The 27313-nt window shown below is 37.5% G+C and overlaps 2 protein-coding genes across 3 annotated transcripts in view; one reads left to right on the plus strand and one right to left on the minus strand.

Annotated features, from left to right (window-relative positions):
* Cpsf5 (cleavage and polyadenylation specificity factor subunit 5) overlaps window positions 1–446 on the minus strand; it is a 35522-nt gene extending 35076 nt beyond the window's left edge. For both annotated transcript variants that reach the window (XM_083122398.1, XM_083122396.1), the window contains exon 1: window positions 298–446. In XM_083122398.1, the coding sequence (XP_082978524.1) occupies window positions 298–428 (131 nt within the window). In that variant the 5' untranslated portion in view covers window positions 429–446. The remainder of the gene's footprint in view (window positions 1–297) is intronic.
* A 135-nt stretch (window positions 447–581) lies between these two features.
* Window positions 582–27313, plus strand: part of LOC145987741 (protein BANP-like) — a 46873-nt gene continuing 20141 nt past the window's right edge. Inside the window, exons 1-5 of the mRNA XM_083122399.1 lie at window positions 582–625; window positions 12270–12618; window positions 15247–15417; window positions 18675–18822; window positions 23277–23417. Coding sequence (XP_082978525.1) covers window positions 12281–12618; window positions 15247–15417; window positions 18675–18822; window positions 23277–23417 — 798 coding nt within the window. The 5' untranslated portion in view covers window positions 582–625; window positions 12270–12280. The remainder of the gene's footprint in view (window positions 626–12269; window positions 12619–15246; window positions 15418–18674; window positions 18823–23276; window positions 23418–27313) is intronic.

The raw sequence follows: 27313 nt of genomic DNA on the forward strand, positions 1-27313 counted from the left end.
TCCTCAATTTATGCAGGATAGACAATACCTCCTAATATTCTGATCTTGAGCCATGATTTCAGTTCTTCAGAACAAAATTTGTTTCCACAAAAAATATTCATTAAATTACCGCAAACGCTGTAAGAAATAGAATAACAAAAGTAAAAACATAGCATCCATCAGACAATTACAAAAGTATTCGTGACGATAGTGGTGCAAATATGTTATCAACCGGCAAGCATGGCGTCTTGAAGGCATCCCTAGTGTAAAATGAAATTACAACTATTACATGAAAATAATTTAGTAAAAATTACTTACAGATTAATAGTCCTATTTAGAGTTATTGATTGGTTTGGAACATATTTGTTTTCTACAAAAGGGGCCGTTTGTGAGGCTCTTCGAGGCCATCCACTTCCCTTGATCGCTGTCGCCATTTTTTCACTTTCCATGAATGCAACGAGTTCAGATAAGTGGCCTGTGATTTGCTGATCACCCTGATGGGATGTACAATCTTTCTTGATTGGCTGCACATCCAGCTCCTTAGCGGACGCCATTTTGCATCGCCAAATACGTGAAACAGCGGGATAACAGAAGCAGAAAGAGGGTAATTTGAAGATTTTGTGTAATGCTAAGGTTAAGCCAGGTCGTAAGTTTCCTGAATACAATAGAAACATTTTAAAACATTAGTAAGACAACAAATATTTATTTTTGCATGTACATAACAACAATTCATACCCAACCTTGAACAGATTGTATGCACCATTATCTTACATCTGAGAAGTTGACATAATAGAAATATTGTATGGCAATTCTGGTTTGTTTACGTCTTTTTTCTGCCTCTTGTTAATCGCTACAATGAGGTTGTATGTTAATTTGATGAAATAAATAAGGGCAAACATTAGAAACTTCATGCCGTACTAAGGATTCGAACAGAGGGTGTTTTGAAATTGGAATTCGTACTGTCATCCCATACTAATAAGTTTCGGGAATTCCAGAAATTAAATTTCAAATGAAACTTCACATAATTATAAAAGTTATTGTACGGGTGTGTGTACCAATGAGGTACTAAGCTAGTTAATCAAGTTCGAAGGTGCTATGAACGAGATAAATATACTTTTTTTTTTTATTCATCTATTCTTTGAAAGCATATCCCAATTTAATTTTTGACCAAACGTATGTTGATATATAAGATGGGAAATTTGGATGGAAGGAATGACAGGTCCAGTTTACCGTGCATTTAGTCTTATGATTTCGGAAAATTTGCATGAAAGTTCATAGAAAATCATACGTGATGTGACTATTAAAAAAATTAAAAGTTTAGTATCCCCGAAACCTCTGAAATTCCTTTATTTTCTTCTTTTTCACATTGGTACTTACGTATTCTGTATCACTAAGGATTCTTGAAGGTGCCATTTCTGCATTCCTAAGCATTATTGAAGGTGCCATTTCGTTTTTTTCACGCAATTAATCTCAATTTTCGACAATGATACAGGAACTTATTACGGTAAGTAGTTTCTTCTGTAAAAATAAATAAATGTGTCCGAAGGATAGTAAACTAAACACAGTCAAAAAGTTTTGCATCAGGACGGAAAATGATATGTGAAGCATAAGGTTTATTGACCTTGACAGTGGCAATACAAAAGAAAAGATGAATAACATGACATGTTGAATGAAAAGGGAACAAAAAACGTACAATTTTCTCAGAAATCTGTTTAAAACGAAAATGGCACAATTCATGATGGGAGGCGATAAAAACAAAGAACTTTCACAAGAAGACTGTTCGTCATAGCGGATCCACCAGCAACATTGTCTACCACCTGGTGTGTCTTCCCCTGGCTGCAAGAAGGTCTTGAATACGCTGTGGCATACTGAGGATGAGATGATCAAGGTGATCTTGCGGTAAGCGATCCCATTCGTCCTGTGCCGCAAAAAGAACTTCACGAAGATTGGTGGGAGCCACAGGACGGTTTGCAATGGCATTTTTTAGCATTGCCCATGCATGTTCGATGCAATTCATGTCGGGACTTTGCGCTGGCCGGAGCATGCGATGGTTATTCGCCGCCTGCAGATAATCGTGCAAAGTCTGTGCGTGGTGTGGACGGGCATTGTCATCCACCAAGACAAATTCGTCAGCAATTTCCTGATGATACGTTCCACAGTCGTCTGGAGAATGTCCCTGACATAACGAACAGCTGTTTGTGTCCTTCTAATTGGAATTAGGGGCGTTCGACGTCCGAGCATGATCCCTGCCCACACCATGATTTCTCCTACTTGGTATGGATGGACCCCCTGAACACCACAAAGCCGCTTCTGCAGTCCAGGGCCTTGCCACACCAGTCCTCTTCGTGAATCAGGCCTTAGACAGAGCCTACATTCATCGGTGAAGAGCACATTGAGCCCAATGATCGGGTCCCCAATTTCAATGTGCACGGGCCCAATGCACACGGTCGCGCCAATGTTGTGGCAATAGGTACTGGTGCCGGAGAGGTCTTCTGGAACGTAAACCACTTTCTCGGAGTCTGTTACAGACAGTTTGGTTTGACACACGCACACCAGAGGCTGCCTGGAGGGCATGAGTGATGTTCCTTGCCATCATGGTATTCTGTCGCCGAGCTGAGAGTCGTACATTGAGGTCTTGTGCTGGTGTTGTGACCCGTGCACGACCTGTCCGTTGACGGTCTGGTACTTTTCCTGTGTCTGTTTACCACCTACAGGTCCTACAGACATTGCTTTGTGCCACTCCAACAGCCCCTAGCTACAGCTAGAGGGCTGCATAGTGTGCCTTTTACCTACCCACTGCCCGCTTGCCGGCGAGGACAGGTATACCTGCTTGCCTGCCCACGGCAACGAGTCGACTTGCGTCTTTACCCGGGTTCTTGGTCTTCAAGGCGCTCTGCGCTTACAAGGTAACTGGGCATTCAACAAGACCCGGGCGCCTGCAAAACCTGCTGGAAGGAAACAGCCCTCCGGCAGCGTGTCGCTCCAGGTGTTTCATCACCACGTGGACAGCTACAGCCAGTGTTGCCTACTTACGTAGCTCCTAAATCCTACGAAGTCCTAGGAGGAGCTCTCTCCTCCAAGGAGAATTTATATACTTAGCAATTTCAGTTCAGCGTAAGCAGTTTTTATCTTATTGCCAGGAAATGCACGCAGTATTACAGCTTCATTTATCTAAATGAATGATCGAGCAAACAAAAATCTCCTCACTGAAAACTAATTGTTTTTCATTGCATGGTGCCTTAACCAGGCACGCAGTGGCGCAACCAGAGGGGGCAGGGTGCATTGCTCACAACCTTGGACGGAAATTAAGTCTAGCGGAGGGGTCAGGGTGGGGGTCAAACATTAAAGTACAAGAAAAAACTGGCTAGTAGAATTTAAGAGTAGCAGGGCTAAAGGGTACTCAAGATGGAATTAATTTTCATATTTTTCTTGCATTTTCATTCCAGACGGCCAAAGGCACCTGCAAAGGGGGGGGGGGGGGATGGAGGGGTAATTGCAACCCCTTGATTTCAAATTTTACGAAAGTAGAAATATGTTATAAAATATTATACAGTCTCATCAAGTTCAATGCCGTAGCAAAGGGGTAGCGGGAGTCGGCCCTGAGCGCCGAACGATCTAAGTGAGAAAAGTTTTAAAACAGAGAATGCTATGGCGGCCCGTGATATTATTTGCTATTAGTGTTGGTTTGTTACGAGTTGGATGAATTGATTATGTAATACGTCGCTCCATGTGAAAAGAAAATATTGTAGATGGAAATTTTACATGCCATATGTATGTACGTTCGGAATGCATTTATCATGCACTTTCTTTCTTTCAAAAACAGTTTGTGTGCTTGTTTTCCATTATTAGCTAATGTGAAATTGACGTGTTGAAAAAAAATATTTCTAATCCTCTGTTTCAACACAAATACGTGAGAACGGACTTCTACCCTCTCTTTGCGTGCCCTTTTTGCGTGATTTATGAGGATAATAATGCCTTTCATGCTACTTTATTCCTATTATTGTGATTGTTGTTGTTGGCACGTTTATCCAAGTACTTGAAATCCCCCTCCCCAAACGAGGGTAACGGCAATGCCCCTGGCTGGCTACGGCCCTGGTGTTCGCAGTAGAACAGTGTGTTGTTTGACTCGCGACCTCGGCGTCGAACGTGACATGTTTCAGTCCTGCCCTATATCACTATATATACGTATATTGGTTGTTTACGACATATACTTATGGATCCTGTGCCACGGAAAACCTATTTCAATGTGTGTGTGGGGGGGGGGGGGGGGTAGCAACATTCGTAAATCTCATTTCATTGGTGATGTGGCTTACGAAGCTTTGAGTTCCCTTTTTTAAGTAGTGAAAATCTATTGCAGTTGGCAACACTGCAGAACGGTGTGGGCCAGGTGCAGTTTCTACTCGAAGCAACTACGTCATGCAGAGGGAGGGGTCTCCAGTTGATGGAAAGAACGAACTGAGACCTACTAGGTATCGTAAGACTGCGGGTACCCGGCGGGTCTACAATGCCTGCCAGGAACGATCTTGGCAGGTGGTCAGACAAGCTGCTCAAGCGAGGGTGTTGCGCAGGTTGCATGGCATTTCAGGAGCGATGTCTCGCGAACGGGTCTGCTCCAGGTCTTGTGCAGGCCTCTGGCTACAGCCCGTTGTGACATGCCAGTCTGCAGTAGCGTGATGATCCTGGCCCAATCAAACTGCACTATTGTATGCCTAGGCATGCCTTGCACACAGCTGCACTCGCTCGCCTTCGCTAACTGGACACAAGGAACACCTATACTGCTTTTCCGGATTCTCTGGAGTAGCGACACACAGAGGGGAAAACTTGTGGGCGGGGCCAGACCAGGTGGGGAAGGGTGCGGGATGAAAGCAAAGAAGTGCTGCGCGGTGTAACGGCCATAAAGCAAAATGCTTTCTGCTGCCAATTTCTTCTTTTATTCTTAACAATGGCCAGTGTATTGTCGCAGTCGAGTCGCCCCCTCCTGTGGATGCCCCTCCCCTCCGATTTACATGATTTACCGGCGAAATAAATTAAGCGATAGGTAAAAACACTTCCATGACCTCTCAAAAGTGTACGGAAAGTCAGTTCGGTAAGTACTTTCTCCTGTAAAATTGAAGAAATATGTTTCAGGCATACTAAAATTTTACCGGCGAGGCAAGGCACAGATACCAGCATTTTCTATCCATAACGTCACACTTATTTTTACGCACAAATCTTTAGCATGCAGATAATTATATTTATATTGCATAACAAGTACTAACCTGTGCTATAAGAGTTGTTGAAAGTGGTGGCCAACTGCATTCACACATTCTCGGCATCTTTTGATGAAATTTGGTAGAAATACTGCCTGGGTAAATTTCACCCAACATGTGCTCATACGTTTCAGTTTGGTATTTCAACATGTTACTTTTTCCTCGTTTTTATCAATTGTGTGATTCAATTCAAATTTTCAAAATTAATAAAATTATATTAATCAATGAAGGTTACAAATTACATGCTTTAAGACAATTAAAATTCAGACTTAAGAAGTAATTTTTCTTCTGGTTATTTTTTACCCAGCATGTATCCTTATGTTATGGCAGACATTCGTCTTACAGTCTTTTCTTTTTCATTTTTTATCAACTTTATCTTTGCATAATGAAATATAAATGTTCAAACTTAATAAAATTAGGTTAATCATTGAAGATATGGTATAATTACAGAATAACAGGAATATCTCGGATTGCTTTCAAATTTGGTATACTCACTAATTTTGACATCAAAATCACGAATCTGCAGTTAAAAATTGGCGGTCACGTCTAGAAAATGCAAAATACCGTGCATACATTACTGCTATGATTGTCGATACTAATGGTCGCCATGTTTGATGATGTGAACAAGTAAAGTTTGCTATCCGTTCCATGGAGCGTTGTTTTACATGTGACAATATGGCATCTTCAGTAAATGTGGAAAACATACTTGTCGCACGAACCATTCACAAAACCTCACGAACCATTCAAGTAAGTTTAGGCAAGAATAGTTAAAATTCAGGGTATTCATAAACATAGTTTTGGAACGCTAAAATTTGCAAAAAAAATGTTTTTTCCTTCATTAATCACCGGTGTTTACTTCGTTCACGGACCCTCTTATTTCTACTTATTTCGCATTTTCTAGACGTGACCGCCAATTTTTAACTGCAGATTCGTGATTAGGATGCCAAACTTAGTGAGTGTGCCGAATTTGAAAGCAATCGGAAGTACTCCCTGTATTCTGTAATTGCTCCGAAGATATTATTATGTATGCTGTGAAACATTTAAAATTTGGACTTAAGAAGCAAGCAATTTTCTTCTGGGTACTTTTTTTTTACCCAGCATTTGTCCTTACGTCTCAGTGGAGAGTGCATGTCCTGCCAGGTTAACAATTGCAAGAAAATTACTTTCAATCAGAACAAATATGTCAATCAAAATTCCATCAAAAGATGCCGGTAATGTGTGAATGCAGTTGGCCACCACTTTGTTTGAACAACTCTTATAGCACAGGTTAGTACTCGTTATGCAATATAAATAATAATAATTGTCTGCATGCTTAAGATATGTGCGTAAGAATAAGCAGGATGTTACAGATAAAAGATGCCAGGATCTGCATCATTCCTCGCCATCTGCAATCACGCGATATTTTGACCCAGAGCCAAACTGATCACACTGTATAACTTGATAACCCACACTTTGGAATTCAGTTAACATTGGATCTGTTGCTGCAGAATAATTAATAGAGTTCATTCATTAGCTGGTGATTGCCAAACATACTTGGAAACATCTGAGTAAACCCATAATCCACACAGCATTGCACTGCATTTTTCTTGGTTCCATTCTGTCGTTGGTTATGAAATTCTACTCTCAAGATGCATATATGTGAATAGAGACCTGCACAAGACCCGGAAAAGACCCGTCTGCGAGGAGGCGCGCCTACAATGATATGCAACACGCAAATCAAGCCCAGGTGTTCGAAATCGCGCAACTGAGCTTCACGTCACAGTTGTGCACAGGCATCGATGCCTGCCAGGTTTTTCTATTACCTGGGTCTTAAGAAGACCCGTGAGACTCGATGTAGTTCTTGCAGGTAGACTGCGAGCACTACTGTCAGTGTTGCCAACAGCCATTATATTTCACTACGCATGGAAATATTTGAATTTCTGCTAGGCGCAGATGCCTTGAGGTTGTATAACCATTGGCGTAGCAAGGAGTGGGAGAAGTGGCTACCACCCTGGGCCTCGCGCATATAGGTGCCTCGCGTCCAATGAAGTTGATACGAAAAACGTAATAAATGGAACTGAGAAACATAGAAAAGGCTAATTTTTGTGGGCAATAAAATTAAAACATTTCTTTATCTGGCTTTATATTCTAGTTTAACGTTATAATTTTAATGAATACGTCAAATCAGAGCCGGGCAGGAGCTCTAAGCCTAAGGGGCCCCAAAAATTCAAAACAATTCTCATTTCTCATGTGAAACAATGCAAAAAAGAACTATCTTTCTAAAAATTGAAACCTAGGAAATACTTCTGGAAGGTAGTGTCGAATGGTATGATTCAGCCCAAATTTACCAGACTCAGTAATCTCACTCTTGAACGAGAAAGGGCAAGATCTAATGTAAAAGTATCATTCGCTGCCCAGAAGCCAGCTTTCTGTTAAGCAAGGTGGTTTGATTTAAATCAAAATTTAAATTGGGGAATTCTATTTTTAAAAAATCAGTTATTGAAATCACTTTAAATAAAATTACATAATAATGTACACAAGAAATTTGTAGATATCAGAATCACTTTTTGTGAAAGTATATTAATCTCGTAGGCCTATTCATTTAATGGTGTTTATTATTCTCTAAGAGAGGAAATAAAGGAAACAACATATATGTCCTGATGGGGTGAAGCTCATACGAAAATAAATGTAATATGTCATCTGAAAAAAACACTTAAATATCCCTTGATTTAGAATTCAATAAATTTTATAAGCAAAAATAGCACATTTTTAAAATAGAATAATATACAAAATACTAATCACGTGAAACCGTAAAGAGTGTCATTTTCATTAAACTAAATAAATATGGCAGTTGATATTTGGCTAACTAATATGTTGCAATATGTGAAAATTCAGAGGTGGAGCATCGATTTGTATAATTATTAATGTAAGTGTAGCCACAACCAGCCATTCTAAGTAATTACATACATTTCCTGGAAGAATCTGACTGTACTTGAGGGACCCAAATTTGTTTCTTGCGGACGCGTACTTTACGATTTTGTTACGACACTGCGTCAAATATTTAATATTACAAGAACATTAAGACCTAACAACAAAATGAGATTCACAATTATTATTATTATCTAAGCCCTAAAATTCAAAGTAAACTGGTACAATTAATGTGCAACGAAGTCAAAATTCCTAATTAAAAAAAGTCAAATTAGCTGTATCAATTGATTACACCAAAGATTTCACATTTATGGGGCAAATTACTATCGTTTTATGATTTGTTGATGTTGAAACTGATTATGTCGAAGAGTAGGTAGATACTTTGGGCCCCTAGACAGAATTGTGGTTTAGCGCAGCCCCTTCCCCCCGCTCTATCAAGCACAGACATTTTATGTGTGTCCTTCGATATTTTCTACTTAAGCCATGGTTTGTGACATTTACATCCTACAAATTTTGAAATGAGGAAACAAAGAACGACTCATTAAATAATATATAGGTTATATTTATAGGTTCTTAGTTTGTATTTCTGATTTTTTTAAAAGAAAATTTAGCATATTTAAGGATATTTCAGATGTCTTACTGTCTAAAGAACATCTTAAAATACGTACTATTACTACTGCCTTGGTTAATGAAAATTCCAGCAGCGTGTTAATGTACCTCTGCCAAGTGTAAATTTCTCTGTCGCGTACTATTAAATATAATTTTCGTCAGAAATGAATTATTATTATAATTATATAATATATATATATATAATTTGCTGACGTTTCCTGGATGACTGTATATCGATTCACATTGATATTTCAAACTTAAAGAACGGATGGAGCCTTGCATTCTAATCTCAGCCAGGGCCTCGCGATATGTTGCTACGCCACTGTACCTAAGATTTTTGTAACTTCTCAAATTAGTTTCATTATTATGTCAGACCAACTACCACATATTTTCCAAATTTGTTTCGAAGGTCTTCAAATAGGTTTGTGTGTCTTGTTCATTTTATGTCACTTTTCTGGTCTTGAAATCGCAATCTCCTCTCGGTTTCATTTTTACGTTGTTCGTTTGTTGAAATGTGTAAATAGCATTGCCTGCTATTTGCACCCGTATGAAGATACAAGCTAACAATAATAATATTTTGCATTGTATTACTATCAATGCTGTCTGTAGAACTAGATAGCTAGCAACAACATTTTTTTTATACAGAGCCTGAAGGAAACCTTGCTAAAAGGTTGAAACGTTACGTTTAGTTTATGTTTTAAAATGAAATAAATTTCTGCGTTGGTCACCATATTGAGTTTTTCATATCATGGAAACAAGGCTTACTGGTGTTACAACAACATGAGCGAACAATGATTTGTTGAAAGCCATGACATTGTTCAAAAACCTTTTATAATGCAAATTCTGATTTCATTTTCCATTTTATGGACCATCGTGCCTTAGTGTTCGGGGGAGGGGGGTGGTCTTGAGCAACTAATTCGGATATTGAATTGGCAAAATTACACCAGAGGGGAAATCATGTTTGATTGATTGATTCATTTATTTGGTCTATTTATTCACAATAAGGCTAATCGGGACTGGACCTATAGTTTAAAGTGGGATCCGAACCACCATGTGCCTCCACCGGGTATCGAACTCGGTACCCCTTTATTACAAGGCGACGACACTACCACTGCGCCATAGGGGAGCACCCCCCAAAATTATAATGTAGAACAAAAACCAGTAACACAAAGTCCAAAATATTTACGATTACACTTTTTGCGAAACTTGGTTCGTACTCCTTTACAGGTGGCGGCAATTAGGGGCGGGGCCCAGAGAGTGCAGTTGCCTCCCCCCCACCCTGACTTTTTGAAACTTTTGCACCACGCTAACCTCATGTATCAAGGGAAATTAATCTGTCCTTGCCTTCCCCCCTCCCCCCACCTTTGCACCTTGGCCCCTTAGTTTTGGAACCCAATCGCCACCACTGGGTGTGAGTGATACAAATGTTTTCTACCAAGGAATAAATGTCTGCAATTTCAAATTGATAAAAGTGATGAACATTTTAAGTGCTCTTAGAACAGTTTAGAATCTAAAAGTTGGCAATGGTGACTGCGTGACTCATGTATCTGGAGATGGTGCAAAACCGGAATGAGCGTACGCTGAAGACAAGCGAGCTTCGTGTTGCAAGGCCTTCCAGTTACCCGTGGGCTTTCGATGCTTGACGGGTCAAAACTCAGGTATATAGTTTTACTCGCCCGCCCGGCCTGCCAAGCTGGCCTAGTAAGGGATTCTGACCGATATGCAGCTCTCTATATGTGAATCACACAAAATCTTAATTCCTTCCCTCTCACTTTGTGTGTGATGGGTCTAAAATTTGCATTCTTTTCATTCCATGAATTTCTTACCTTGTTGGACATATCCTCTTAACTTATTAAGTGCATGCTTCTACCTTCCAAACATCTTTGAGATCTGCTTCTAAACATCAATTTTTAACAAAAAAAAGCATGTTGATATTTGTGTGGAGCTACAACTCTATGGTTATCATCAGGGAACGGATTTATATGTAAATACATATTTATGTATGATGCTGAAATGTTATTTTTTGTATTATCTTTGTGCATCATGGCATGTAGAATTATTTCTCTTGTACTCTACATTTATTACAAGCATAAAAAAAACAGTTTTTCGTTGTGACGTTTCAGGAAAACACACGCTCCCTTCATCAGACATTTATTTTTAGTTTGATTAAAGATACAGTTATAACTATGGTTAATGTGTGTGTTCTCCTGAAACGTCACAACGAAAATCTTTTTTTATGCTTGTAATAACCGTAGAGTACAAGAAAAATAATTCTACAATGGAAGCAATACATACATACAAGAAGAATTATTATGGCATGTAGACTCGAAAGATTCAGTTTTTATTTTCCATATTTCTACACATATTAGGTTTTGGCTCATATTTTACATATATGTTATTTTTACATACAGAGTGGCCCACATAAAAGTAGCCCGGCGTGGTAATACCGGATTCCGGCCAAAGAAAGGTAGGAAAATGTGAACACAGCCTTACCTGCATGTTACATGAGATGCTGAAAGTGGCCCCCGTTAACGTCGAGACACTTCTGCGCACGTTGCAGCTTATTGGCTGACACTGAGTGACGCAGCCTGTAGCTCTTCACGGGTGATGCTCCAGATGGTGTTGGTAATGTTTTGCTGCAGTTCAGCCAGGGTATGGGGGTTATTTGCATACACCTTCTGCTTTAAGCATCCCCAGAGATAAACACGCTGACACGTTGTTCGTGACACACCAACCTGCTGGAATAGTTTTTGGGTAGACTTTCTCAGGCTTTGTGTTATCCGCTGCTGAATACATACAATTATTAGCGCGTCTCTGGTATTACCTGGCCAGGCTACTTTCATGTGGGCCACATGGTATTATTTCTATATTCTGACATTCTAAACATATACTTCATATTCCCGCAATAATACATGTCCCCGTGTGACTGAAAGAGTTGAGGTAATTTCTTGCTGATAAAGTTAGAAGCGACATTAAACAAACCAAAGTGTACGACCTTTTCTATACCCTCCAATTGCGTTATTTTGCAATAATTACATGTTTTCTGCCATCCGAACGATAATGTTTTTTTCCCACCACCTCCCAAATGTCTGCTTTTGCTATTGTAAAATACTGAAATTCCTGTTTATTTACAATTGTTGTCAACAATAGAGAATGAGGGCTCAAGCATCTGCTCCTGGTTGTTACAAACATTAATTTGGCAATTTGGATTGCTAACCCCACCCTCGCTACTACTAGAAGTTGTGTCCCATACAGCAGTGCCAGTAGCAATGATTTTGTGCCACACATCAGAATTCGTTTCTTTTTCTTTTCAAGACAATCACGGTAATTGTTACAATGTCAAGACTGTATTTTATGTAGCTTGTGTATTGCTTATATTATTAAAAAGGTAAATTTTTACTATTTTAAGTCCATATTTAACTCCATATTTTGGTGAAAACTAAATACGTATTTGCATATTTTGCACATTTTTACTGCATATAAATCCGTTCCCTGTTTACCATAATCAATGTCTTATCTTTTCAGGGTTTCTAAACATGGGAGAACCAGCCTTGAAAAAGATAAAAGTGGAAGATGGTGTGTATGAAATGTTTGAGGATTGCTGTAGGCAGATAGAAGATTTGAAGAATATATTCCTGCAAAAGCTTGGATCTTTGGAGAACAAAATGTCGCTTGTGTCAACCTGCTGCAACACTCTTGTCCAGAGAATAGAGATTCTTGAGACATTAACCAAAGAAAGAGCACCATGTGACACCCATCGTCATTCATGTTGTGAAGAACTCTTGAGCAAATTGCAAGAAATGGAAGATTCTATGAAGTCCTCTGTAGTCAGTTCCAATAATGTAACCAAAGAGGCTTCATCAAATAGTGATGGGTAATGTGGTCCCAGTGCCATTCAATTATAGATACATAGAGAATTACCATATTTGCCAGGATATAAGACCCCTTTTTTTGTACTCATTTTTGAGGAAAAAGCTTGTATCACTGATTATTATAATTAATTTTCAGTATTAAGGTAAAGGTAAAGTTGCACCATGCCATGGAGTCACATTTGAGGGTAGGGCTTCACACATTCTCGATCTCGGCCATTTTAGAAGTGTTGGAATCAGCACCATGCTCCGGCTGCCTTTACCTCCCAGTGTTGCTCCCAGGTACCCATTGATTTCAGACTGGGTGAGCCCCAGAGTCGCTTTATGCAGGGATAAGGCTGGAAAAATTCCAACCTTGGATAACCCACCCTGGGAATCAAACCTGGGTCTCCCATGTGGCAGTCAGACACCCTACCGACTATACCACCGTCGCTCCAAATATGAAGTAATACATAGGTGTACTTTCAACACATTACTTACCTAATCTAACTAGGAAAGAATCCATTTTCATCTTCTTCGTCAAAACCCAGATATTCACATCCAGAGCTAAATGAAGAGTCACCTGAAACCTCATCTAAATTAGAATCTGACTCCTCATACAACAAATTGTCCTCTGTGCCATCCACTGCATTACTACTGCCACACTTCTTAAATGATTCAAACATCATCTTAGTTTTTCACAGCATCCTATGAAGCTTTGACCCATTACGTGTGAAATACTAGGCCTTTTCCTTCTTCCTGATGGTGTAACCTGATTATCAGCATACAAGATGCACCCTGTTTTTCACACCTATTTTTGAAGGAAAAAAGTGCATCTTATATGCCAGCAAATACGGTAGTTAAATTTCCATAAATAGCTATAGATAATGTATACGAATACTTACTGCGTCTCTCAATAGCATCAACTCTCACTTTTTTTTACAATAAAAATGGATGTTTCAAATGTTCCAGTATCTAGGGAAAAGGCAGAAACCAGTATTATACTGATTAAAGTTGTGAAGGAGAGGATGGCAAATGAGAAAACTAACACCAAAACGTTTAGTTAGTAACAGTGCAAATTTATTTCACAAAATATAGTCATGTAAGCAATGTTAAAAGTGTCCCAAATGCAACTGCCTTGCAAATTCTGTTCTGGATTATTTTATAGATTCTGCACAAAGCATGCATTCCTCTCTCTGAGAGACCTGAAATTTGCAGGCATTACAAAATATTTATTGTATGTTGGAAAAGGGAAGACATTTGAAATTTGGCAGTAGAAGTAGGATTATGATCAAACCACCTCATGCCACAAGATGCTTTGTTTATGGCAGGAGTATTTTGTATCCAAGACAACAGAAACAACTGACTGCTCACTTTAATTCTCCATGAACAGTATAATATGACTGTTCAGCATGTGCATAGAAATTAAATCATGTAGAAAATTCAATTGATAATGATTGTATCAGCATTACACAATCGGAACTTGACCTCCAGAATAACTTTGCCAGTAAATATGAAAAATATATTTGGTGGGGGTAGGGTATGATGAACCAGCAGTGACTGGCAACCACCACAAATTTAGAGCCTTTCAACTGCTATTTTGGAGGATTGTTCTGCTGTTGTGCAGATCACGGATGAAAGGGCCACTTTTCCGTATTTTGGAAGCTCTGCAAATTCTGTTTTTTTTTTTTCAAACCTACGTCTACATTCTTGGAAATTAAAAAAAGAAAAACTAAAATATCAGTTTTAGTGCAGCTCTTCAGCTGTAATTTTTAATATTTTTTTTTAAATGAAGTAGGGAAGGGTGTGCCTAGCCAGGGGATAGGTCATCAATTTATTTTAACATCCCAACTTCATTAAAATTTAAATTTTTGTGTAATTGCAGCTAGATATGCAGTTCATGACATTGATGTGATAGAAGTGTTTTATCAGTGTTCACTCAGGTGCGCTTCTGATCTGGGGTGAGGTTTTGGGGGACCCATCTTGCAGCAATTTTTTTCGTTTGCAATTCCTGGGTAATTATGTTTTGCACAGTGCTATATGACAGACCAGACCTCAGCAACATGACGGATAGTGACACGACAATCCTTCAGCACGATATCCTGGACTTTGTTAATGTTTTCGGTCGTCATGACAGTTTTTGGTGCTCTACCTGCATATTCATCCTCACACGACACACTTCCACAATTAAACTCACGACACCATCTCTTCACCATACTGTATGAAGGAGCAGTGTCCCCTAGTGTATCCACCAAGTCCTCATGAATTTTGGATACTATCCACTTCTTCTTCACAAAATATTTGTTCACCGCTCTCACCTCGGTTTTCTCCATTCTGGCACATTGACCCAACTTCACTCAGTTAAACCCCTGTAAAAAGAAAACTGTATGTTACTCAGACTTGCCATTCAGAATGAAAACATATAAAGGATCACTAAACAACAACAAAATAAAAAATCAATCATAACGTCATTCCTTCTATGTTAGGGTCGAATCAACCTGATCGCCCCACTTATATATTAAAAATGTAAATGTGTACAATTTTAAGTCCATATTTAACTCCATATTTTGTTGAAAATAACTTAATATATTTAAACACATTTTAACTACATATAAATTCGTTCCCTGCTAATGGTGTTTTTCTTATTTTTGCAGGTCTCATGTAGTTATCATTCGGAACAAAGCCCCTCAGGTGCAAGCATCAGTAAGCCTAGATTCCTCCTTCCAAGTTATCACACTTAACAATGAAAATGATTATCCAGATGGTTCATGGCTCGGAGATGAATTGAATGCTGAGTTGAGAGTACGATGTCCTATATCACACTCGTTAGTAATTCACCTTATTTTATGCTGTTTATTTGTGTTCGGTAGTTTGATTGTTTTATAAGACCACTTAAAATGATGATAATTTTGCATGTAAAACTATGGAAGAGCTACCTCAGTGGGAATTTACATCTAGTTGCAGATTGGCAATCTCACTACTAAAGGTTCTGGTTTTGAGTTCCAGGTTTAACATGCATGTTTAGTTTTATTTTTGGATGAGTCAGGTTAATCTGCACTCTATTGGTTTTGTACCATTGGTAGAGGCACATAATATTTTTAAATAAAGAAGCAAAATGTTGGTACAAAAACCAAGGCAATTTCAGGTTCAAAAGCGGTAAATAAAATAAAATTTCGGTGTTATAGCGGTGAAAAATTGGATGAAGTGTGGTATATAAAAAATCATTTTTGGTTTTAAAATTTGTGAATATAATCCTAAATTTGATTTAAAATCTACACTTATTACACAAAATTAACATTTCACTTCTAATAGCACATTTATGTAGTTATCAAAGTATTAAGTTTATTTCTGTGTAAAGGAGTCCATTTTTGCTTCTCCAATGTTAACAGCAGAATTAATCACTTTTCCGTGAATTGCATAACTTGCAGGATAATTCAGACCTCAGAAGGTGTGCCATCGATTAATAAACCCTAAATTTCGTGTTTAAGAGTTTATTTCGCATTTTGCAGTTCATTTCGCATTATTTCGTGACAAAACATGGTAGCAAAATGCATCACATACCTTTCAAAAACATGAAAAATTAACACTACAATGTGTTTTTTGACAATTCGTTTTTTCGGCAAAAACGAAATATGCATGCCCCTAACAATTGGAAATTACTGAGAATTTTACATTCGGTTATATTAATAAATACCCTCTAATTTGGTGCAAAATTCTTCCAATTTGCTATACCCATTGTTGTGAACATAGGCGCCGATTTCTTACGATATTTTTTTGGGGGGGGGGGCAAAGCTATGCAAGTCATAAATACAGATTTCGTACAGTTTTGTGTCCAGGAAGAAGGGGGGGATGCAAGCAATTTTTTTAATAAACATTTGAGTTAACCTTTGCAAAACTGTAATTACAATTACTAATTGTGAAAACATAATTACGTATATACATATCAAGGCACATCGACTCTGATTAGCTGGACAAAAAATCACTATATTGTGATTAAATATAATTATGCAACATAATACTTTATATATAATGTTGTACATGTATAACAATGCAGAATGAAATAGCACCCAAATGTAAAGTGGTTGGAAATACTGATTTAACTGACCAAAATATCGAGAACAAAAAAAATGACCAAATACTGACCTTATTTACACCATATCAATAAATTTCCATCCTAAAAGTAATACTGGTATTTCTTTTATTTTTTTTAATTGTCTCGTCTCCACCAGCCTGATAGCTTAGCCATCACACATTCTTTTATTGATGATTGATGATAGTATTCATAATTGTACGTACAAAATTATATAAGGCAATAAAACAATTTGAACAATAGTTTGTAGCAGATATTGAAAAGAATAACATATATTGTCTTTACTTAAAGTTTGTCATTGGTATTGTACTGATAAAAAATTACAATAAAACACTTTTGAGATAGAAATCTGCCACTGCCTTTACAAAAGACCACTTAAGACTGGCAATACAGGGGTGTGTCTTCTTGCAAGCATGTCTTAAAGCCCAGACCAAAATTTGTAATCTAGGGGGTTGAGGTCTGGACTCTGGACTGCCAGATGACCAATCCAAGGGAAAATTAAATCAGCACATTAGTCTCAAGCCATTGCTGGGTTGTTTGTGTCTTATGAGCTGGCGCCGAATCCTGCTGAATGCTCTACTCCTGACCGTGAAAAAGAGCATTGAGATCCTTGACCATTATGTCCATGACTGTCTCCTGGTACACTCAGGCTGATATTTTTAACCCTTGATGTCATCATAACTGACCCCTCACCACATCATGATTTAATCAGGACCTCTCTGGACAATTATTTCCCACTACCTTCTCATGAACTTGTGCCATGCACCTTGTCATTTTGCAATTTGAAAGCTTCCTCAACAGTAAAACATTTTTCCATTGGTCAACAGAATTCTTCTGTGCCCATTTACTGTACCATTTAACATTTTATCGCTTCTGTAGCTCAACTAGCAATGACTCACGTGTTGAAGAAAGCAAATGCTCAAGAAATGCTTTCATCACTGGTAGGTAAAATGGCTTGCCTTTAGTTCGATTGAAAAAGAAATCATCTCACTGGGAAGTGAGATGTGATGTAATAGAGTAACAAAATTATAAAAGTAAGAAATTGCAGTCAAGGAAACACAAAGATACTGACTTTACTGACCATCTTTAAAAAAAAAAAAAATACTGACAAATTACAGACCAAGATGAAAAACTGACTTTTACTGATTTTACTGACAATTTTCCACCCCTGTATACATCGACAATAGATGCCAACAATGGAAGTTAAAAGTAGCTTCATTCGTGTGTGAAAACAAAGGTACATATTTTTCTATGCACCGACTCACTTAAGAACACCAGTACTACAGTATTCCCATACGTCTTCCTCTCTTCTTGCACAAAATCATAATATACCGTGCATTTTCCGTAATTCACTGTCTATGTGGAAAAAAAATGCTGAAATAAAGTAAACATACAGACACTCTAAAATATAAACACTCAACTGAGTGATAGTTCCTGTATGCAAAACTTTTTGATCTTCAATAAAAGAAATAATTCAAACTAGAAATGGAGGAAATAAGGTTCTAAATGTTCTTATGAAATTTCCATTATACGAATAATATTTTGTTACAACATGAAATCTTGTTGAAAGTTATACATTGGGCCCCTTAAAGGGGGTCCAAGCGAAATCTGGGATAGCCATGGGTCCAACTGGCACCTCTGGTTGTGTAATAATTGGTGATCTACTTGAAAACAATAATCAGGCTTTAGTCTAGAAAGCCAGGATAGAGCAGCAGTGAGACTTAACGTCGTAACTACATGTCACCCAATGAAAAACCAACTTGGCCCTCAAAGGGCTATTGCAACATATAGTTTATTATTATTATTATAAAAGTTATATTTAAAAGACTCATTCAGATAATGCAATTGTAGTTGATATACCATTTTCTGGACCCCTTCCTGAGTATAGTGTTTAATGCTCATAGTCAAAGGTTGCCAGGTTTGATTTCTGATGGACCAGTTCTGATTAGCTGAACTGCATAAATTGATGTAACACACATTTTTAAATTTCAGGGACCTTCTTCATATCAACAACTTCTGTCACACTCCGGAGAAGATGGCATTGACATTGCTTGACTATATTTTTCCACGTGAAGTGTTGGCGGTTTCCAATTTGTCGGGCAAGGGGAAGCATGGGAAGAGGCAACTGGATCCCCTTATGGTAAGAGATGTGCAAAGCTTATCCTAGTTTTTGATCAGTAGTTACTAGATGATGATAGCATATTGGTAAACCAGTTTATTGATAATGAAATTTCTGTCATTGTAACTATTTTCAAATTTATTACATTTTCTTTTCTGCAGCAAATCACATTTATTTATTAATTTATTATATGTACGTGTATGTGTAGCATGTAGCTTTATTGGAACCATGAAGATTGAATGTATAGTGTAGGAAAACATAAAATCTGTAATCAAGTGTTTCCACTGAATATAAAGGGTGTTCCGTATAGGATGCAGAATTTGAATCTAATGTTATTGTTTTGTTTCGAGGTTGGCAGACCTGATCTTACCAATGTTGACATCTGTTGTCATGCCGATTAATGTAGCCTCAATTGTTGTGGTTTCCTTCCGAAAATCCTAGAATAATCCAGGAGCATGAAATCCATCCATCCGCTGAGAACAACTGTGTGGTGTGGGTTTTGGCAGGTGGAGTGTGATCTTACACCCTGTGATTCCTTCTTATGGGCGGTTATGAAATAAGGTGTACGCCAACAAACCACAAACCCTTTTGGAACTGAAGGCGGAAATCATATGGGTGATTGGAGGCATCGGGACAGACATCTGCGAGAGGGTTATCAATAATCAATTTAATTTATCAATAAATGCATGCAGACTCAGTAGGGGTGGACATATGCCTGGCATTGTCTTTCATACATAAATGGGAGATGTTACTGCTTGCATATATGGGAAATATAACTATTTTTATTTAATTTTCTAATTCGGCATCCTATATGGAACACCCTATACTTATGTTTATTTTGAGAATTTCTGTGTATGGATTTTATGTACTGTTTTATTTGCTAGGAAAAAGTGTTGTATTTCATATTTCTTGTGGATATTAATGAATCATAATTTGTGCAAAGTATTAACACAGCTTCAATATTTGTTTCCTTTCAGTTTTCATGTCCTTATTAATTTTTACACCATTACTACCTGTGTTAAGTCCTTTCCTAATCCTGGACCTTATGTGTTTCTGTAACTCTGGCTGCGATGCACCATTTCTAGGTAAGGTAAATTTTTTGCAGGTTGTAGTTTGAATCTAAGTATAGAATTTGAAAGTACAGGGTAATACTTCAAATTAAACAGTAGTTTCAAAATTGTAGATGTTCCATATGGTTTCCTAGGTTCGCATCTTGTGGTTTTATTTGTACGTATGTCTTACTTGTCTGTAAGCACGAGTACAAAAATAAACTCCACATTTTTTTTAATTACACAGGTCAACAAAAAAAAGTTCTTGAGACCTTTTTTTACGTCCAGTAACTGATTTCGCATCTTCAAGATGTATGGACTGTCATTTTGCTGTATCACATCAGGTTTCTTAAAAATAACAATTAGATGCTTGAACTTGCAATTCAGTAATACACATGAACCATACAACCAACATAATATACTAATAGTTTTTCTTGTATGTACGCATTGCTTGCATTATAGAATTATTTTCCTGTAGTTTACGGTTATTACAAGCATAAGAAAACAGTTTTTCTTTGTGACGTTTCAGGAGAACACACGCTCCTTTCATCAGACATTTATTTTCATTTTGATTAAAGATACAGTTATAACAATGGTTAGTTATAACAAAATGAAAATAAATGTCTGATGAAAGGAGCGTGTGTTCTCCTGAAACGTCACAAAGAAAAACTGTTTTCTTATGCTTGTAATAACAGTAAACTACAGGAAAATAATAATATACTAAACAGTAATGAAATACACATTGCATTGTATTGTGTCCTTAGTACAGGTATACATACATTAGTACACGAAATTCATACACACATTTCACATTGCCTGTTGTAACATATAAAGTCCAAAGGGAGAGAAGCATGAAGCCACTAATGGTCATGTGTATATTCTGTCAATAGAACGGTTGTCGCTTGGGTGAAAAACTTATTCAACATGTTCTCTTGTTTACTGTAACAGGAACATCACATTTCATAAAAAAAAAAAAAACGTAGTCAGCCATAATTGATGCATTCCAGTGTCCCTAGTACCACCTTTTTATTGTAGCCTCTCAAGATTGCCATGTCTCATTCAGATGAACAGAATGAACGACTGGAGCTGATGCTAGAATGTTACCATTAAGTAACAGCACACCTTTTAAACTGCTCTTGCTTGAATCAATGAAAAGCTTCCATTCATATCTGTTATGTTGTTCTAACTTATTTATGAGTTTTGGAATGTCTAAGCAATATATTAAAGATCATTCCTGAGTAAATTACTGTTCTTTCTCGCAATGTCTATAAATTGTTGCATATGTTCCTGGAGCTAGCCGGTTTTTCTTTCAGTCTTGAAGCCACAAGTTCTGCATCATTCTTTGGGAGATTTAAATCTCTGATCAAATCATCTGAATTCATTTTGTTTGAGAGATGTGCCTTATCTTCCCAGATGTGTCTTATCTTCAGATGACTTGACTGGCGTAGAACTTCGTTCCAATTGCAGTATCTCAAGGTTTTTTGTAGGATTCGGTACAGTCCTACTAGCAGAATCCAAGTCCAGATAAAAACATTCTTTTTTGTTTTTTCTATTGAAGTCTTTTCCTTTGCTGAGTGATTGTAGACTTTCACATCAATATTTATATTGATATTGCATTGGGATATTGTGATGATGTAATCTTATTATTAAATAGACATATGTAAATATTTAAAAATTGGTATGTGATAAGACAAAACTGGGGTCATTTTTTGATTCAAGTACACAACGTACTAATAAATCAAGTGTCACAATCAAAAAATGAAAATCTTGTGTTGACCTGGTTTATTATAATTTTTTAAAGAATGGTACCCATCTGTCACATGTGGGAAATTGTGGGTGCAACATTGTAAGATATAAAGCCCTTCAGTAAGATGTTGATTTAAAAATTTTAAAAAGTGTTCAAGAAATGCACTGTTTTTTATTCAACATTATTAGAACAACAGCTGCAGTTTAATATGGGCAAAAATTTTCATGCAATAACTATAAATATAATTTGCCATTTCAGTGTTCTTATAAGTTTGCCCTACCACAGTCACATATTACAAAATAATACAGTATATGCTACTATTAATTGTTTTTAAAATTTTTGTTGCAGTGTTCCATCCTGTGTAGAGTGTGTGTGTATTTTGGTTGGTAGTGTCATTTTCCATAGAATTCTTATGGACAGTATTGCAATTGACTGTTTATACTTGTTGGAAATTTCTGTGAAAATTACAAATCCTCAACCAAGACTCAGGCTTGAGTACAAGACTTTTTGTTCCAATATATTCCAAAAAAGCTTTGCTACCAAGGGAATCTCTAGCCTAACTGCAATTTCCACAGTTTGGATCTCTTTGTGTGCTATGTTCATTCCTAGTATGCAACACCAACATACATTACTTTTAGACAGATAAAAGAGCTCCTGCATACAGTTTTTCAGGAAATTTAACTTTGTGAAGTTGCTGTTAAGAAATTTAACAATGTAATTGAAATTTTCTAATTGTCTTTATGGTATAGACATGGATGCCTGCAGGATTTTTCCCATGGGGGGGGGGGGGGGCAAGGGAGACATATTTTTCCCCATTTTAGTTATGCCCACTCAAAAGACGCTGCTTCAGTCTGAAATTATCATATTTCTTCAATGCCCTTAAAATAATTAACATAAATTACTGTGACAAATGAAATATAGGAGGTGTAAGGGGCAACCTTCTGATAAGGTGTCCAAAAGTCAACCTCACTTCCACATAGTACGCCCTGGACTGCATTTGACGAACGAGGCTCTGGCGACTGGCCCCATAGCCAGTATAATTCTCTGTGCTGTCCCGTGTTTTGTCGTTATATATGCTGAGTGCCTCTTTACAGCCTCAGCTTTTAACCAAGGTAAGGATATTTTAGTTTTCAGACGCGATTTTATTTTTGTTATGATAAGGTGCTCGACTCTGCATAGTGTGACGGGTGCAAATAGCCTTAGTGCTGACACACCCAACATTTTAAATTCAAATGAAATTATGTGTGAAATATACAATTTTTAGGTAGACATTCATTTTCCTCCCTTCCGGATGCCCATGGATATAGAGTAACATTATTCTAAAATGTTATTATTCTGGTACACACTGATGTAAATAATATCAGGACAAAATTAAAATTACATTGTTTTTAGGGCATTATTCTAAAAAATAAGAATGACTCCCATCTGCATAATTATGTTGTTATTTATATTATTACAGTGTTTTTAGGGCATTATTCTAAAAAATAAGAAACACTCCAAACTGCATAATTATGTCGTTATTTATATTTTTTAAAAAGTTTTCTTCCCTATGCAACTAGAAAACCTAGAATATTACTTGAATTTTATATTGGCATCAGTGTAATTGTCACGTGAAATAATATTTACTGTCCTGTCTTAAGTGAAAGGTTACAAGTAACTTAAACATAGCTCTTTTGCAGATCTATGGCATTAGGTGTCATTTGCTGCACAAATTTAACATAACGGAGAGAGACTGGTACAGAATAAAGCAGAATATGGACTCCAAGTGTAGGACTGCATTTAGGAAAAAGTCCAAGGGTCTTCCTTTAGGAGGTTTGAAGGTAAGATAACTTCAAATTCAATTTCAAACCTAGAAAAGTTGGGAAATGACAACCTACTGGCAGAATGGTCATGCAAAAAATACAAAGATTTTGTAAAAGAGTCTGAGAATATTAAATATTGTTATTTTTTCACAAAGATCTTTCACATATTTCTAAACATGATTGCTGTAGCTACTGTTTTCACATGTAAATAATAGGGATGGACTAATGAGAAATTTAAACTGATGTGATAAAGTAATAATATAAATTTAACAATGCTAATAATTGATATAAAATTACAAATATTCCACGGTTCATTCACTTTATTAATTAATATAAATATATTAATAACCTACGTTTTGCGAGTATCTAAGTAGCTCCTGCGACGTTTCGGGATGCAACTGCTCCCTTCCTCAGGCTGCTCACGTTTAGGTTATATATAAATCATAACCACGTCGACCTCTTCATAGGTACAGGATATAGGATTGGTAAAAGGTGTGTGGTTAAAAACAATAAAAATCTAAAACCCTTACAGGTGCACGTCATACTACCATGCTGTTTCCCCGATTAGAAACTGCTCCTTGGAATGTTAAAGCTTTAAAACTGTGAATAGCCACGGCCCACGTGTGCTGCAGTTTCAATACTCCAAAGTTTCCTCATAGAGCGTGAGGTCGGGAGCCTTCCCTCTTTTCCTCCTCTATTTCCCCCTCCATTCCCCCCACTCCTCCTCCATTCCAGTTCACATCAAGTCTAGCGAGAATTACTCTTTCATTTGAGCTTGGCGTGCTACTTCCGGGTTACGTTAAACCCTATTTTTACGTATTCCTTCCCATCCCACTTCTTGAACATCTTCCCCCACATGTCATCGATATTCCCATCATCCATGTTTAATTTATTATCTCTTCCCTTACATATATACAACCTTTCATATACATTCCTTCTTATAGGTTTTTCCTCTTCCCTAAGCACTTTCTGTTTGGCGATTACGTGGGCTTCGTCAAGGATATGTTCGGAGAGCTCCATCTTGGGAACTCCCTCCCTTATATCCCTGTCATGCTTTCCCCACCGAACATTCATGCTTCTTCCTGTTTGGCCCACATATTCCTTGCCACATTGGCAAACTATTCCATACACACCCTTCATCCCTCCCTCGTTTATTTCGTCCTCTTTTCTATCTTTCTTATACCCCGTGAAATGCTTTTCTAAAGTTTTTGGAGCTCGCATCCCACACCTTACGCCATACCCTCTTACAAGTCTTTCGATTTTCTCCGATATTCCGGGAAAGTACGGAATGCCTATATATTTAAATTCCCCCTCTTCATCTCTAACTTCTTCTTCTTTTCCGTCTTTCTTCTGTTTATTCCTTTCTAATTCTTTCCCATATGTGACCTTAGCTTTACTTACTTAAATTCCCCTTTAGCTCCTCCTGTCTGTATCTGTTCCTCTTTCCTATTCTCATTATCCATTTGATTTCTTTACACAAATCAGCTTGGTTGTTACATAATCTGTGAGCCCGCAGGAAGAAGTTTTGAAATACGTTATTTTTTGTCCTGTTGGCATGGGTCGATTCTTTGTTGATGTATAGATCTCCTGATAATGCCTTATGATGAAACCCTGTATGAATTTTCTTTCCCTCTAGTTGAATTGTGAGGTCTAAGAAACTAATCTTATGGTCATCCATCTCTTCTTTAGTAAATTTTATCCTTTCCTCTTGTTCCCCTAAGGTTTCGAATAGTTTCTCTACCTCCTCCCCCTCCCCAATAACAAGAATATCGTCTACGTATCTGCCGTAGAACTTAATTCCCCTGTTTATGAGGCTAAGTGCTGTCTTTTCGTTAAAGTGCATAAATATACTCGAGACAATTCCTGAGACTGGGTTCCCCATTGCTAGCCCTTCTTTTTGAATGTATATCCTCCCGTTTCCCCAAAAATAGTTAAACCACGTACACAGGTTAAACCATGTAACATATTCCCATGCTTCGACGACATCTATACCCTTACTCATTAACCATCTTTGCAATGCATCAGCTGCTTTTTCTCTAGGAACACTGGGGTATAAATTTACGACGTCAAAGCAATTGAGAGTATTGCAATTGCAGCACACGCGGGCCGTGGCTATTCACAGTTTTAAAGTTTTAACATTCCAAGGAGCAGTTTCTAATTGGGGAAACAGCATGGTAGTATGACGTGCACCTGTAATGGGTTTTAGATTTTTATTGTTTTTTAACCACACACCTTTTACCAATCCTATATCCTGTACCTATGAAGAGGTCGACGTGGTTATGATTTATATATAACCTAAATGTGAGCAGCCTGAGGAAGGGAGCAGTTCCGTCCCGAAACGTCGCAGGAGCTACATAGATACTTGCAAAACGTAAGTTATTAATATATTTATATTAAATTTGTGAGTAATTTGCACAACTTTCATCATGAATTCGAATTATTAATTAATATACAGGGTTAAGCAAAAAGTGTGTAGCTGGCTGGCTGGATAGCATGTTCCTTGGGTATTAGAATGGGAGATTTTTTTTTAAAATTATTATTATTATTTGTTCAATGTTTTGACAGAAATGCACAAGTGTCATACAGGGTTCTTATGCATCTGGAAAACAGGAAAATGTCAGGAAATTTTGCAGATCATCTGGAATTTATGTGCATTTTGGAGTCTGCAAGCGACCAAGTTGCAAAATGAACAAGGGGTGAATTTCGACTTCCAGATTCAATTCTTCTGTTTCCACTCCCCGAAACAATTAAGTTCAGAAACTTGTTCCTCTCGTCCTTATGATTCTCAGTCTGGTGCAAAATTATGGTTCCTTCAAATTTCGGTTCTACATTTTTTTACTCTCAGATCTAGATTCTTGAATTTGTTACGACCAAATCCTTCGAAATCTCTCAGGCAAGTTAGTTATGCTGGCTAATGGCTGGAGTGACTTGTTCTTTGAAATTAACATGAAATAAAATAGCTTCCATCACTGTGATAGGAAGTTCCATTTATTTTGCAATTTTTCGTTTAAACTTGTTCAAGACTGGGATTCAGACAGGCATGAGATTTTACCATTGAGAACAAGTTACTCAAGATGACCAAAACTGCCAGCCACTCCAGCCATCCTCAGAATTTCTTGGATAAAAAAAATTATTGCCTTCAGCTTTGTGCGTGTGAGCAGTGAGGAAATTTTCTTTCTTCAAAAACACATCAGTGAAACCCCTTCTCTTTTCCTATGTGAAGTATTCCCTAGACTGCATTTTGCAGACTAGCGGGAGACTGGCACCTGGACCCATGCCCAGTATAATCCTCTGTGGGATGTCACCTCCCTCTACACCAATATTCCCCATGCCCATGGCCTCCGTGCCACGGAATTCTTCCTTAACCACTTGCCTGACACATTATTTTCCCAAAAGTAGTCCATATTTTACACATTTTTTTTATTGTGTGTTTGTAATGTACCGATATCGGCAATTAAGGAACAGTAATGAAATTCTATTTTTGGGGTCAAATAAGGTTACCAAACTATTCAAAAAACCTCCATAATTATTAACCCGAGTTAACTCGTACATACATGGAAAGTAGTACAAATTTTTCAAAATATCATATAAACTGTGGAAAATAAAATGTCTTCACATTTTAATGTTGAATTCCAAAGAGACAGATCCAACAGATGAAAGAAAATCTTTTTATAATACTTTTTGCCACGCTTCGTTGGTGTGGCGTACGAAGCAAGATGCTGATCAACACCACGCATTTTGTTGCTGTAATCGACCACCACTCGTGGTTTAATTTTTGCTTTGTGACGTGTTGCAGTCATCATTTCAACAGAATGGATTTTTGACAACAATGTCTCATCCTTCTTATCTTTCCATTTCATGACTGTCACTTTGCCGCATTGCAACCCCACTTCTTCACCTTTCTTCAATTTGGC

Source organism: Lepisma saccharinum, chromosome 5 (assembly GCF_977018435.1).
Source record: "Lepisma saccharinum chromosome 5, izLepSacc3.1, whole genome shotgun sequence".
In the NCBI taxonomy this organism is placed as follows: domain Eukaryota; kingdom Metazoa; phylum Arthropoda; class Insecta; order Zygentoma; family Lepismatidae; genus Lepisma; species Lepisma saccharinum.